This window comes from Poromitra crassiceps (assembly GCF_964638095.1).
Source record: "Poromitra crassiceps genome assembly, chromosome: 3".
Taxonomy (NCBI): Eukaryota; Metazoa; Chordata; class Actinopteri; order Beryciformes; family Melamphaidae; genus Poromitra; species Poromitra crassiceps.
The window spans coordinates 53,315,028-53,329,370 of NC_139625.1; the positions used below are offsets into that span (position 1 = coordinate 53,315,028).

General features: G+C 42.4%; 1 protein-coding gene across 1 annotated transcript in view; it reads left to right on the forward strand.

Annotated features, from left to right (window-relative positions):
- Nucleotides 1-13,670, forward strand: part of atr (ATR checkpoint kinase) — a gene marked incomplete at its 5' end in the record, with an annotated part of 56,105 nt that extends 42,435 nt beyond the window's left edge. The window contains 13 exons of the mRNA XM_083632489.1: nucleotides 376-555; nucleotides 861-1,003; nucleotides 1,143-1,240; nucleotides 1,621-1,859; nucleotides 2,430-2,564; nucleotides 4,321-4,521; nucleotides 6,331-6,474; nucleotides 9,895-10,045; nucleotides 10,175-10,331; nucleotides 10,934-11,087; nucleotides 11,480-11,631; nucleotides 11,951-12,056; nucleotides 12,898-13,670. Of these exons, the coding sequence (XP_083488615.1) occupies nucleotides 376-555; nucleotides 861-1,003; nucleotides 1,143-1,240; nucleotides 1,621-1,859; nucleotides 2,430-2,564; nucleotides 4,321-4,521; nucleotides 6,331-6,474; nucleotides 9,895-10,045; nucleotides 10,175-10,331; nucleotides 10,934-11,087; nucleotides 11,480-11,631; nucleotides 11,951-12,056; nucleotides 12,898-13,071 (2,034 nt within the window). The 3' untranslated portion in view covers nucleotides 13,072-13,670. The remainder of the gene's footprint in view (nucleotides 1-375; nucleotides 556-860; nucleotides 1,004-1,142; nucleotides 1,241-1,620; nucleotides 1,860-2,429; nucleotides 2,565-4,320; nucleotides 4,522-6,330; nucleotides 6,475-9,894; nucleotides 10,046-10,174; nucleotides 10,332-10,933; nucleotides 11,088-11,479; nucleotides 11,632-11,950; nucleotides 12,057-12,897) is intronic.
- Between the last annotated feature and the right edge of the window lie 673 nt (nucleotides 13,671-14,343).

A 14,343-nucleotide genomic window follows, 5' to 3' on the forward strand; every position in this document is an offset into this window, starting at 1 on the left:
ACAGCGGGGAGTTTCACCAGCAGGACGTAGCGTGTGGGAGGATCACGCTATTCCCCAGTTTCCCCCCGCTCCCTGTGACCAGGACACATATCCTTAATCTGGCTTCCCACCCGCTGACACGGCCAATTGTGCCTGTATGGACGCCCGACCAAGCCGGAGGAAACACGGGGGCTTGAACCTGTGACCCATGTGTTGGTACGCGGGGGAATCTACCGCTGCACTACCCGGACGCCCATGACATTTTGAATTGATTATGCAGTAGTGACAATTCAGTTTGGTTAAATTTTCAAAAATGTGATCGACACACATACTGTACACACGGAAACACTCACACACACAACGCAAATAGCAAACTGTGTGTGGGTCTGTTGTCAGGGGGATGTACACCAGGCCCTGATCGTCCTCCAGAAGGGCGTGGCCCAGTGTTTCCCTGACGAGCAGCCACTGAGCGACCCTCGCAGCCTGCAGACCAAAGGCAAGGCCATGCTGCTGGTGGGACGCTTCATGGAGGAGACGGCCAACTTTGAGTCCAACGCCATCATGAAGGCATACAAGGTACTAGCCTGGAAGGGCATGCTAGACTGAGGAAAAATAAATGTTATCTTTTGGTTTGTTTGTTTTTTAGTCATAAGCTTTGATAAAACATGATCGGACTGATCATGTTTTCACAAACATCAGTTTTCACAAACATAAAAATCCCCACACTTACTGCTATTACTAGAGATTGTAGAGATAATTATGTGGGCAATGCAGATGGGCAATTCTCCCAGCAACAGGTGGCAAAATGAACAGCAGGGCCTAAAATCCCTGCAAATGTTACTCTGTTAACAGAGTCTGGTCTTGTTTTGTCTGTTTGTCAGGATGTGACCATCCTTCTGCCAGAATGGGAGGATGGGAACTTCTACCTGGCCAAGTACTATGACAAAGTCATGCCCATGGTGACTGACAACAAGCTAGAGAAACAGGGAAAGCTCATCAAATACATTGTGATGTTCTTTGGAAAGTAAGAGCAACTTGTTTGCGTATATATATTTTTTTTGTTAAAACCATTATTGTGATTGTGAAGGAATGAGAACCTCATAGTTTTGAACTGAAAACCTTAGTCTCAGTTAGGCAGTGAACTGATTTGTTCCCCCCCGCAGAGCCTTGCAGTTTGGAAACCAGTACATCTATCAGGCCATGCCTCGGATGCTGTCACTCTGGCTTGATTTTGGAGCCAAAGTGTACGAGTGTGAGAAAGGTAGGTGGCCTAATAGTGTGTGCAAGAGTCAAAAGGAGATACACACAGGCCATTGAGATGCATGCAGACCACAGCTAATTCACAGTCTTTCTTTACGCCTGTTGGCACTGAAGAGCTAATCATTCTTAACGTTTTATGATGGAGACAGAAAAATATAAAAAAATTGACATGGCCAAACAAGACTATGTATTGCATGATTAATACACGTTAAAACTCCATAGTTAGATTTTTTTCCATAGCAAACAACCCAAACCCTGTACATGTGATAATTAATAAGACAATCAAAATGGTAAGGTGAGTTGTTCATGCTGTTTCCTTGAAAGTGTGGCTACAAATATACCAAATATATTTCTCCCTCTCCGTGTCCTGGCACGCTGCAGCCGGGCGAGCAGACAGAGACACACAGGTGCGTTTGGAGGAGCTGGGTAAAATCAACGCGGAGATGAGCGACAACTGCGAGCGCCTGGCGCCCTACCAGTTCCTGACCGCCTTCTCCCAGCTCATCTCCAGGGTGTGTCACTCCAGCAACAACGTCTTCTCCGTCCTCATGGCCATTGTCGCCAAGGTCCTGCTGGCCTACCCTCAGCAGGCCATGTGGCTCATGACCGCGGTCTCCAAGGTAGGTGTGTGTGTGTGTGTGTGTGTGTGTGTGTGTGTGTGTGTGTGTGTGTGTGTGTGTGTGTGTGTGTGTGTGTGTGTGTGTGTGTGTGTGTGTGTGTGTGTGTGTGTGTGTGTGTGTGTGTGTGTGTGTGTGTGTGTGTGTGTGTGTGTGTGTGTGTGGTTTAACCCCTCAAGGCAGAGATCAAATGAAGATTGCTGGTTTCAATCACTGCATTTTAATCACAACTGTGTGTGTGTGGACGCTTGTGCTTGTTTGTCTTCTCCTATTATCTGTCATTTCACAATGGTTCAATGATCAACGTTAAATTCCTCAATTAACCACTACACATTCCATATGAGACGAGGCAAAAATGATTTGTGTCATTATCTAAAGCCTGCTTGTTTCAATGCCTCAAAGGCCTATTGGATTTAATTTGCATAAAATAATGTATGCCCTTGTGTGTGTGTGTGTGTGTGTGTGTGTGTGTGTGTGTGTGTGTGTGTGTGTGTGTGTGTGTGTGTGTGTGCGTGTGTGTGTGCGTGTGTGTGTGTGTGTGTGCGTGTGCGTGTGCGTGCCCATGTGTTTCAGTCGTCCTACCCCATGCGTATGAACCGCTGTAATGAGATCCTTAAGAAGGCCGTCAGTCTCAAAGAATCTCTGGGGAAGTTCATCGGAGATGCTAACAGGCTGACTGACAAGCTGCTGGAGCTCTGCAACAAGCCGGTACACACACACACACACACACACACTTTCCAATCCCATTACATACTGTAGTAGAACATAACATCACTTATCTTCAGATAATCAATGGTCTGTGTGTTTGCCCTAATGAATGCATTTTTGTTGAAACACATTGGTTTAATAATTAAAGTTTCTCCATTTATTGTTATATTCACCTTTTTCCAGGACTTTGACCTTTCCCATTATTCTCAGTGGTAGCCGGTTGTCGACTTCCCGTTAAACAATTTTATGCTAGCAAGGAGGTGCACGTCGCTGTAAAAAAAGAGCTATTTTGGTATTTGTATGGGCTTATTTTAGCCTAAATCATTAAAAATAGTACGTGGTTGCATAGCGCTTTTATTTTGAAGGCTAAATGTCCAAACCGGAACTCTTATATCCGCTAGCGTTCGTGACTGGAACTCTTATATATTATATTCTTATATTTATAGCGGTCTCTCTCTTTCTAGTCTCTTAGTAGCCAACCGTAGATGCAAGTCGCTGGAAGCTTGCTGACGTGCGATGTTGGGTCTGACGACGTGAGACTACTCTCTTTCAGTGTCTTTCGCTATGAACGCTCGTCAGCGGAAACAGGAAATCGGATAGTGGGAGGTCGACGCCAAATTTTTTATCCAATCACAGAAATGTTTACATTTTCTGGGTAATGGAAGGTCATATCGCGATGCCTGGACTGTATTTTCTCACCCTAAATACAACACCGCCATCCGTGAGTCTCTACGAGTTACGGTTGCGGAGATACGTCTGCCCTGCATGCAGGGCTACAGGAGAGAGATAAAGGACAGCGGGGGGTTGGGGGTTCCAAGTTACTGACCAAACACTCTATTTCAGTGATTACTGTCAGAATATAGAGCTATTTAACATTTATCTTAACACAAAAACATCGCTGAATGCAGCTTTAAGTATAAAGGCTGTTACACACCAAGAGCGATGCAAATATACAGCACAAAATTGAATTTTGACCCACCTGTCAATCACAGCCACAGATGTGTACACGTCGAAAGCGAATTTCTGAAAAATCGACCGTGGTCCGAAAAAATAAATGCCGCAATAACGCTCAGCGAAACTTCGTCGTTGGTATGCACGGTTGCATTGACTGATATAGGTTCGGAAAATATTATTGACGGCCGAATTAATCGCACGGAAAAAAACGCTTTGTACCCGATGTGTAAGGACCTTTACTGTATGAGTGATATGTACAGTAGAATGACACGTGTGTGGATGTGTTTCTTCCAGGCAGAGATGGGGACTTGGACTTGTGACGACTCGAGTCGCACGTCGCACACACAGTGATTTGAGACTTGACTTGAGACTCGACTTGGACTCGTGATTTGTGACTTGTGAACAACAATCTTTTTCATTTGTTTTCTACTTTTTTGGTGCATTAACATTAAATAAATGTCTTCTAATACTGTAATAAGGTCAACTAATCAATGCTGACACTCTGCTAATAAGTGAGTGAGGATATTGCAGTACATGCTTTGAATCCCTTAGTTTTAACTATGCAGTGTACTGTATGCAGACCAGATGTGACCCAGCAGATGATAGAATGCTCATCCACATCCATAAGAGACTTGAGACTTGACTTGGACGTGTGACCAAAGACATGAGACTTGACTTGGACTTGCAAAAAATGACTTGTGAGCATCTCTGCTTCCAGGTGGATGGTAACAGCACTACCCTCAGTATGGGTGTCCACTTCAAGCAGCTGAAGTGTGTTTGTATGTGTGGATGTGTCTTCCAGGTGGATGGTAACAGCACCACCCTCAGTATGAGCGTCCACTTCAAGCAGCTGAAGCGTCTGGTGGAGGAGCAGACCTTCAGCCAGATCCTGATCCCTCTGCAGGCGGTGCTCATCCCCACGCTGCCCTGCACTGGTGGGTCCAACGCACAGCACGACGCCTTCCCAGGACACTGGGCCTATCTCGCCGGCTTCCAAGACTCTGTAAGACATTGAGAAGGAGGCTGTTTCACGAAGCTGATAATTCACTTTTTGTGTGTCACCAACTCTACTGTTTTAGGGGGGGAGTTTGCCTCCTAGTGGCTAGTGATAAGAGAGAATGTTTTGTAACCAGAAAGCCCCAGGTTCAATCATACATGACTGATAACAAGTGATGACAAGTGTCCCTGAACGTGTCCTTGGTTAAGACATTGAATCCCTAGTCTCCTCTGATGCCTCTGTGGAGGAAGATGAGCAAAAATAGTGTCACTAAAAAGGTACTGAAAATAAGTCCAGTACAACTCAAATTAGCTCATATCTTATAACTGAGTCTGTGGCTGTGATCTTTTTAAATGCTATAAAAATGCTTTATATATCTTTAAATACCATAATTATATGGTATCTTGGGTTCAAATATACATCTAGGGCTGCTCGATTATGGCAAAAATCATAATCACGATTATTTTGATTGATATTGAGATCACGATTATTTAACACGATTACTCATTGACATTGAGAACATCACGAATTTATTGAACATTGACACTGGCTTTTCTTTTTAACATTGGATGTCTTTGGATTTTAGATATAATTGAAAATAAATAAATAAGTGAAAATAAATAATGAAAGTGCAGAGATTTAGAAATAAAATAAAAACTAAAATAAATATACAGTGCAGGCCTACTATGTTGCAGTGAACTGCCACAACCAACTGCAACTATTAATCTACATTCAATATGTTGGTAAACATCTGAACTAGTAGTCCTTAAACCTCACACTAGCCAAAATAGTGTCACAGAAAATGACGTGTGATCTGTGATCAATCAGTGAAAACGGTATTTATTTACCGTTGTTTAATGGAATGAAAACAGTCGGGACATATGTTGCAGACAGCAAATTAGTGCTTTCATATTTCATCAAAACTAACCAAATGACAACGCTATTGAGTAACGTTCGTTTACATTACATTAAATTTCTCATTTGGCAGATGCTTTTATCCAAAGTGACTTACAATAACACATTTAGGTTCATAATAGGGCGGCTATTGTTAATGTGTATCTGTGAGCTCGTTAGCTGTTGAATATGCGGTCGCATTGTAAAGTGTGTCCTGAATCGATGACTGTGTTGCGGACTTGCGGAGGCAGGAGTAACTAGATGGGGCTTTGTCTTTTTGTTCGTTTAGCGTTTATTGCTTGGTCATAGACCACTTTGTGAGTGGATTTCAAGTGATTAAACAAAGAGGGAGAGCGGTCATGTTGCGGGGTGCAGCCGCTGGGACGCGTCATCAGTGATGTTAACTGGGGTCGTGGGGTGTTTCGGGTCTGTCAATATCATACACCCTCGCCCAGTAGACCCAGCCGAGGCCGATTACGCCCCCGACCCGTGTCCCAGAAGCAGCCACGGATCAGCCTTCCTACTCTGTCTGCAACGTAGCCCGCGGAAGGGTTGATCACGCCCAATCCGCTGCAATAGAGTCAGTGCTACACCGCAGTATTGAAAGACCCTTTGGTGCATGGAGGTCTAAGGCCCTGTGGGGTGATTCCAGGCCGGGCACCTCCTTCATCTCTTAGTAGTAGTAAAGTCATAAGTGTGAAGTTTATCGTTGTATGGTTTGCCCACTTCCAGTCTTTCACAGGATGCTTGAAGTGACGGATCTGCATGAACACAAATCTGATTTTACTCGCATTGCGATTGGATCTTCAAAACCGCTCACACAAATCTGATTGTCACAAATGACAAGTATAACCCTAGCCTGTGTGTGTGTGTGTGTGTGTGTGTGTGTGTGTGTGTGTGTGTGTGTGCACGTGTGTGTAGGTTGAGATCCTGGCCTCCTTACAGAAGCCTAAGAAGATCATTCTGAAGGGTTCTGATGGGCAGAGCTACACCATGATGTGTAAACCTAAAGACGACCTAAGGAAGGACTGCAGACTCATGGAGTTCAACTGCCTCATCAACAAGGTGTGTGTGTGTGTGTGTGTGTGTGTGTGTGTGTGTGTGTGTGTGTGTGTGTGTGTGTGTGTGTGTGTGTGTGTGCGCGTGCGCGCGGGGTCATGTGTATCAGTGTTGTGTGATTATTTTTTATTTTGCTCTGCATGAAATAACTTGTATGAATGGGGGGCTAGTGGTATGTTTGCTGATTTACATGCCGAAGTGTGAGTGTACTGAATGTGTGTGTAAAATGTGTTATTGCACTCTAAACATAGAATGAAAAGAGGGCTCTGATGGGCAGAGCTACACCATGATGTGTAAACCTAAAGACCACCTGAGGAACACTCCTTAGTGTGCATAATGTATGAAGGGTACTTTTATAGGTATTCCCCCAGACTTCCGCACAATAATTCAGGATGGGTAAAATAAGAGAGCAGTACAGCATGTACAGTGAGTTCAGGTTCAGAATGTTTTTAGTTTTACCTAGGACACCAATATTTCTTGACAGTTTAGAGCATACAAACTTAACGTGGGGTTTCCAACATAAGTTATGGTCCAAGATTATCCCCCAAAAAATGTTCTCAAAAACTCTTTCTAGATCAACATTATCGATCTTTACTACGGCTGGGGTGTTCCCATTTCTGATGAGACAACCTCCAATAACTGATGCAGATTCTCTCCAGAGCAAAAAATATTGGTGTCATCTGCAAAAACAACAAATCTCAAAATATTTGATATTCTACAGATGTCATAATATACAATATGAACAATTTTGGACCTAAAATTGAACCTTGTGGCACCCCACATGTCATTTCTAAGCAAGTAGATCTGAAATCACCTAACTGTACAAATTGCTGTCTGCTCTCAATGTAGCTTTTCAGCCAGTTGAGGCCCACTCCTCTAATACCATACCTCTCCATTTTCTTTACTAGGATGTCATGATCAATTGTATCAAATGCTTTTTTTTAAGTCTATAAATACTCCTAATGCATACTTCCTTTTATCAATGAAGTTGGTTAATTCTTCAACCAACTCCATCAAGGCCATAGAGGTTGATCGGTTTGTTCTAAAACCATACTGACTATCAATAAGCAACTGATGTTTATCAATGAAATTGTCCCTCCGCTCAACAAAAAGTTTTTCTAGTATTTTTGAAAACTGCGAGAGTAAGGAGACTGGCCTGTAGTTGGTGAATAGATGTTTATCACCAGCCTTGTATATCGGAATCACTTTAGCAGTTTTCATCTTCTTAGGAAAAGAGCCTGTTTTGAAAGAGAGATTGAAAATATACCTCAATGGGTCAGCTATTGCAATAATTACTCTTTTTATTAGAGCCATGTCAACTCCATTCTCATCCGTGGACATTTTGTTTTTCAACTTGTGGACACAGTCAATGATTTCCTTTCTCTCGACCTCTCTCAAGGAAATAGAATGAGGGTTACTTTCTCCAAGGTATTGGGCAAAGCCTCCCTCCTCTGTCTGCTTAATTTCCTTTGCCAGATTAGGCCCCACATTCAAGTCAAGTCAAGTCAAGTCAAGTCAAATTTTATTTATATAGCACCTTTCATACACAAAGGCAATTCAAGGTGCTTGAATTGCTTCACAAAAAAGCTGTTGAAATCTTCAACCACATGATTCATGTTTGTAATTTTAACGTCATTTTCAATGAAGTGATCAGGGAAGGCAATATTTGTTGACCCTCTGCCTATGATTCTGTTCAATATCCTCCATGTCCCCTTCGTATTATTTTTGTTATCATCAAGTATTTTATTATAATAATCCTTTTTACATTTTCTAATAATATCTATTAATTTATTTTTATATTTTTTATATTTAATTTCTGCTTCGATCTTTCTACTATTTATGAATTCTCTATAGAGGGTGTTCTTCTTTTTACAGGCATTCGTCAGCCCTTTAGTAATCCAGGGGCTGTCTGTTCTGCTGGATTTCTTCCTAATTTGTTTCATTGGGCAGTTCTTGTCATACAATAAAAGGAATGTTTTTAGAAAAGAATCATAGGCTGTGTCAACGTCCACTGCTCCATACACAGTTTTCCAGTTTTGAGTTAATAGGTCATCCTTAAAAGCATTTAGTGCTTCCTCCGTCTTAAGTCTCCTGAAGGTGGCCTTTCTTTTCTCCTTTTTAACTGAGTGTTCACAGTAAAAGACTACAAAAAACCGGCAAGTGATCGCTAACATCATTGAGCAACAAGCCGCTCACCAATTTTCCATCCATATTATTGGTGAAGATGTTATCAATCAATGTGGCTGAGGTAGGTTATTTGGAACACACTAACGCACTATTTATAAAGTCAAATGCATTGAAACTGATGGATTTGATTGATTCGAAAACCGCACTAATTATGTTCAAAGCGAGGAACAATCTACTTCCTGGTAATATTCAAAAATAAATTGCAGACAGAGAAGGATGCTATGATTTAAGAGGTAAATATAATTTGAAACAGCCGTGTGCTCGCACTACTCTTAAGAGCATGTGCATTACAGTCTATGGGGTGACTCTTTGGAACAGACTGGATGACAGGATCAAAAAAAGTTCTAATATCTCCATTTTCAAATCTAATTTAAAAAAATATTTAATCAAGAAATACATTGAATCTTGAATCTTGAGTTACTCGGATTCTTCTTGTTTTTTGACAATGTCCTTTTTTCTTCCTGGTAGAGTATTACTGTGTTATTGGTGGGTGTGTGTGCCTGGTCGGATGTGTATTCTGTACATTAATATACATATATGTATAAAAATTATTGTATGTGCAATGAAGTTATTATGCATATAATGTATAATATATGGTGTGCATGATGTATATTATATTATAATATACATTATGTAAAGAATTGTTGTGCATATTGGATAAATTCTTAGATGCATTGGTTCAACACAAGTTAAGATCAAAGCATTGGGTTTTTGGGGTAATATTGGAATGTATTATTAGGAATAAGTATTGATAGGGATATGTGGGTGGATTTATGACATTGTGTGTGTACGGGTAAGTTTGTGTACGTTTGTGTATATATATGTATGTATGTATGTGTATACATGTATACATGAGCGTGTGTGGAGGAGCGGGAGAGTTGGGATATGCATATAAAGGGATGTATGAATTTGTTTATGAATGATTTGGGGGCAGGACTCGATAAGCCTAGGCTTCTTCCTGCCCCTTTTCAAACAGTTCGCCTTTTTTATGTTTTGAGTTTACGTATTTTCCCTTTGATGAAGTCTATTAGACTGGTATGTTTACTGTTTTTTTCACTTTATGTATTGTTTTAACTGTTTGAAATAAATCGTTTCGTTTCAATCAAAAATCAACAAGGTGTGTGTGTGTGTGTGTGTGTGTGTGTGTGTGTGTGTGTGTGTGTGTGTGTGTGTGTGTGTGTGTGTGTGTGTGCGTGCGTGCGTGCGTGCGTGCGCGCGCGCGTGCGTCTGTGCGTGTAGTGCCTGCGTAAAGATGCTGAGTCGAGGCGGAGGGAGCTACACATCCGGACCTACGCTGTGATTCCCTTAAACGAGGAGTGTGGCATCATCGAGTGGGTCAACAACACCGCCGGACTACGACACATTCTCACCAAGCTCTACAAGGAGAGAGGTACACACACACACACAATGTTCCAACCAAACCCTGTAATATAGAGGTAGAAATAAACAATCAAACTTTTACCAAACTGAATATGATGTAATAATTGGATCTTGTTATTTGTGTGTGCACGCCCCCCAGGTGTCAACCTATCAGGTAAGGAGCTGAGGAAGCTGATTCTTCCTAAGACGGCTACCTTTGAGGAGAAGCTGCACATCCATAAGGAGGTGCTGTGCACTCGACATCCCCCCGTCTTCCACGAGTGGTTTCTCCGGAACTTCCCCGACCCCACATCATGGTACGACCCGCTGCAAAGCTCACCTACAATCACAGGCCACAATTTCTACAACTCTTGTCCACAAGCTTAATTTTTGTGCATTTGTGTCTGTGTGCTTATGTTACTATATTTGAGAGTACCAGTATGAGTTCTGGATATAATAAAGTATAACTTTTTTGCTGGTCTTCAACTTGAAAAGGCTCCAGTTTAGGCTTAAAATTGGGGGGCACTCCGATGGCTCACCTGGTAGAACGCGTACCATTAAGGTTCCCAGGTACCCAGGTTCCAATCTGACCTGCATATCCTCCCCTCTCTCTCTCTCCCTGCTTTCCTGTCAATATACTGTCCTATTGAATAAAAGCAAAAATGCCCCCCAAAAAATAACAACAAAAAAAGGTTAAAATTGGGATTAGGTTATGGTTAGGCATTTACTTTATATGTGAAGACGAGGCTTTGAGTTTCAGAAATAGATGAATCAGTGGAAGGTTTTCATGTGTAATACCCTAACCCTAACCCCTGTGTGTGTGTTTGCAGGTACATGTGTAATACCACCCCCTGCCCCTGTGTGTGTTTGCAGGTTTCATGTGTAATACCACCCCCTGCCCCTGTGTGTGTGTTTGCAGGTACAGCAGTCGCTCTGCATACTGTCGCTCCACAGCTGTCATGTCCATGGTGGGCTACATCCTGGGTCTGGGAGATCGCCACGGAGAGAACATCCTCTTCGACTCATTCACCGGGGAATGTGTTCACGTCGACTTCAACTGCCTCTTCAACAAGGTTTGTGTTTGTGTCAAATTTATATTTTTATCTGTAAAAAAAATCTAAACGATGTAAAAATTATTTTGCTCACTGTTTAATTGAAGAGGTTTGAAATTATTGATGAGGTATCCATAATTTCCAAAATGTAACACTTACTCTTCAAAATTATTTATCGCACGATGGTTGCTATATTAAGACTTTAGTTTGTGAAGTTATGTTGTTTCGGAATGGAGATTTCACACAGATTTTTCAATCACTGGCACTTGCATTATAGGGGGAGGGGAGGATCTCTCAAAATGTAATATTTTGCAATTAACCTTTAAATTTGTTCCTCACCTTTGGTCTTTTGCTTTTCTCCTTGTCGTCTGCATTCCCTCTTTCTCTCCTTCCCTCCCCCCCCTCTCCACTAGGGGGAGACGTTCGACGTGCCGGAGGTGGTTCCCTTCCGTCTGACCCAGAACATGGTCCACGCCATGGGACCCATGGGCACCGAGGGCCTGTTCAGGCAGGCCTGTGAGGTCACACTGAGACTGATGAGAGACCAGAGAGAGCCCCTCATGAGGTACATGCACACGCGCATGCACGCACACACACGCACGCATGCAGGCACGCACACACACACACACACACACACGTGTACTCAATCTCAGAGGAATGGAGTAACCCTTTATGGATTTGTTTCATAATCTGACAGGGTACGGATGTGCCTCTGAATCATGTATTAAATCCCAAATCTGGACTGACTGAAAGGGATTGATTTGACACACAACAACAAAAAGACTACAAATACAGTGACAAATCCATATTCACACAGAAGCACAAATCTATACAGTAACTCTGTTTAGAAACGTAGCGCTTGTCTTTCTGCTTTCTCCCCTCAGTGTTCTGAAGACCTTCCTTCATGACCCGCTGGTGGAGTGGAGCAAACAAGCCAAGGGGCTTTCCAAAACACAGGCCAGTGAGACAGGAGAGATAGTCAATGAAAAGGTGTGTACATGGCATCAACACACACAAAGATGAATGTTGTGTTCGTGCCCTGTGCTCTGCTCTCTATTACTGTGCTCTCTATCACTGCCTTGACTTGTTTCTCTTGTTTCTTTGTAAACCACTTTGTAAACCTTTGGAAAGAACTATACAAATAGAGCACCGCAGGAATTAGCATTAGCAGGAAGTAGCATGTTGGATTCTCAAGGGAAAAGTGAATGGGGATTAGGCTTCAATGCATGAAATAAGGTCTGTGGTTAACAAAAGTTTTTATGACTTGAAATGTAAATGTGTGTTGTCGTTTTTTGTGTGATTTTCAGAAAACGCTTCAAAAGTCATAAAAGTTTAAAGGATAAAAGATTATTCTGCTGGCCACAAATGACCTATCCCATAAACTTTTGTTAACCACAGACCTTATTTTACGCATTTAGGTGAAATCCCCATTCTAAAACCCATTCACTTTTCCCCTGAGGATCCAACATGTCCGGGCCTTCCGCCTTCCGCCTACAAAAATACGTCATCTCTGCGGTACTCGATCAAGTTGATTAACATTAGACCAAGTCATCCACCATCCAGGAGTCTGTATCCCTAGGCAACATATTGAACACATTATCCTCATTAGCGTCACCATAACTTTTTAAACATTTTTATTTAACCTTTATTTTAACTTGAGGACAAATTCTTATTTACAGTAGATGGATGGCCTGGAAAGAGGTTCGCGTCTTTAGGGAAAGGGCAGGGGATAAAATAATTCACAAGTCAGATATACAAACATTCAACATACTGTAAAGGGACTCCTGCATCTCACTCCTCTCATTTCTCCCCACCCTCCCATCTCTGCCAGGCTAAAACCCATGTGTGTGACATCGAGCAGCGTCTGCAGGGGGTGATAAAGAGCCGGAACAAAGTACTGGGTCTGCCTCTGTCCATAGAGGGACACGTCCACTACCTCATACAGGAGGCCACTGACGACAACCTGCTCTGTCTGATGTATCTGGGCTGGGGGCCCTACCTGTAATACACACATACACAACCTGCTCTGTCTGATGTATCTGGGCTGGGGGCCCTACCTGTAATACACACACATACACAACCTGCTATGTCTGATGTATCTGGGCTGGGGGCCCTACCTGTAATACACACACATACACAACCTGCTCTGTCTGATGTATATGGGCTGGGGGCCCTACATGTAACACACACACACACAACCTGCTCTGTCTGATGTATATGGGCTGGGGGGCCTACATGTAACACACACACAACCTGCTCTGTCTGATGTATATGGGATGGGGGCCCTACATGTAACACACACACAACCTGCTCTGTCTGATGTATCTGGGCTGGGGGCCCTACCTGTAACACACACACACATACACACAGCACAGATCTGAGTCCAATACAGTTTGCAAGTAAGGTTCACAGTAAGTATTTGTTCAGTAAAGTATTTGTTCACAGTAAAGTATTTGAAATTCAATTGAGGTGAATCTGTTGTTCCAAGTAAAAAATAAATAGCGTAAAAAATGGAACTGGTATTTGGCCCGGGTATGGCATGCATTTACCACAACTGTTCAGAGTTTAATGTAAAATAATACCTTTTTTCTTCTGTTATTTCCAGTGACATCTTTGATTTATACTTTCCTATTTTCTGGAAATTGAGGATCTTTGTAAATTCCTTTGTAATAAAGTTTTTTTTCCTTTTGCAAATTTGACTTTTATGTCATTAAACATGTCTGTAACAAGTGTGCCATCTCATTTCTTAACCCTGCTTATGGTTTACAGTAGGAGCTAGCCTGTCAGATGGCTGTTTTAATCCCCCCCTCCCCCCCAGCCTCTCTCTCGGCTCACCTTTGTCACACAAGCACCAGAAGCCGTAAGAGGATAAGGGAGACTAGTAGGTGAGCATAACAGTACAAAGTGAGTTATGGGGAGTTGATGCAAGGGGGGAAAAAAACCTTTTTAATTATATTTGTTTTGTTCCTGACCAATCATGAGTTCAGACACTCAGAGAGGCACTGTGTTTTTGGTCATGACTGTCCTCCTTTTCATCAATGCTTGGTTGCTGTTCCAGCTCGTCTCCTAAAAGCTAAGTCTTGTCCTCCAGCCGAAGAGGGTTGTGGCTGTCTTTTAATCAAGAGGAGCTTTCCAACCAACCGTGGATATGAGTCTCCCCCCCCCCCCATTTTATAGTGGCGGCGGCGGCATCGATGGATATCTTTGAGTCTCTGGGAACACAGACTGGAAAAACTGGATATCACATACTTTAGAGTAAATGCATATTTGTCTACAA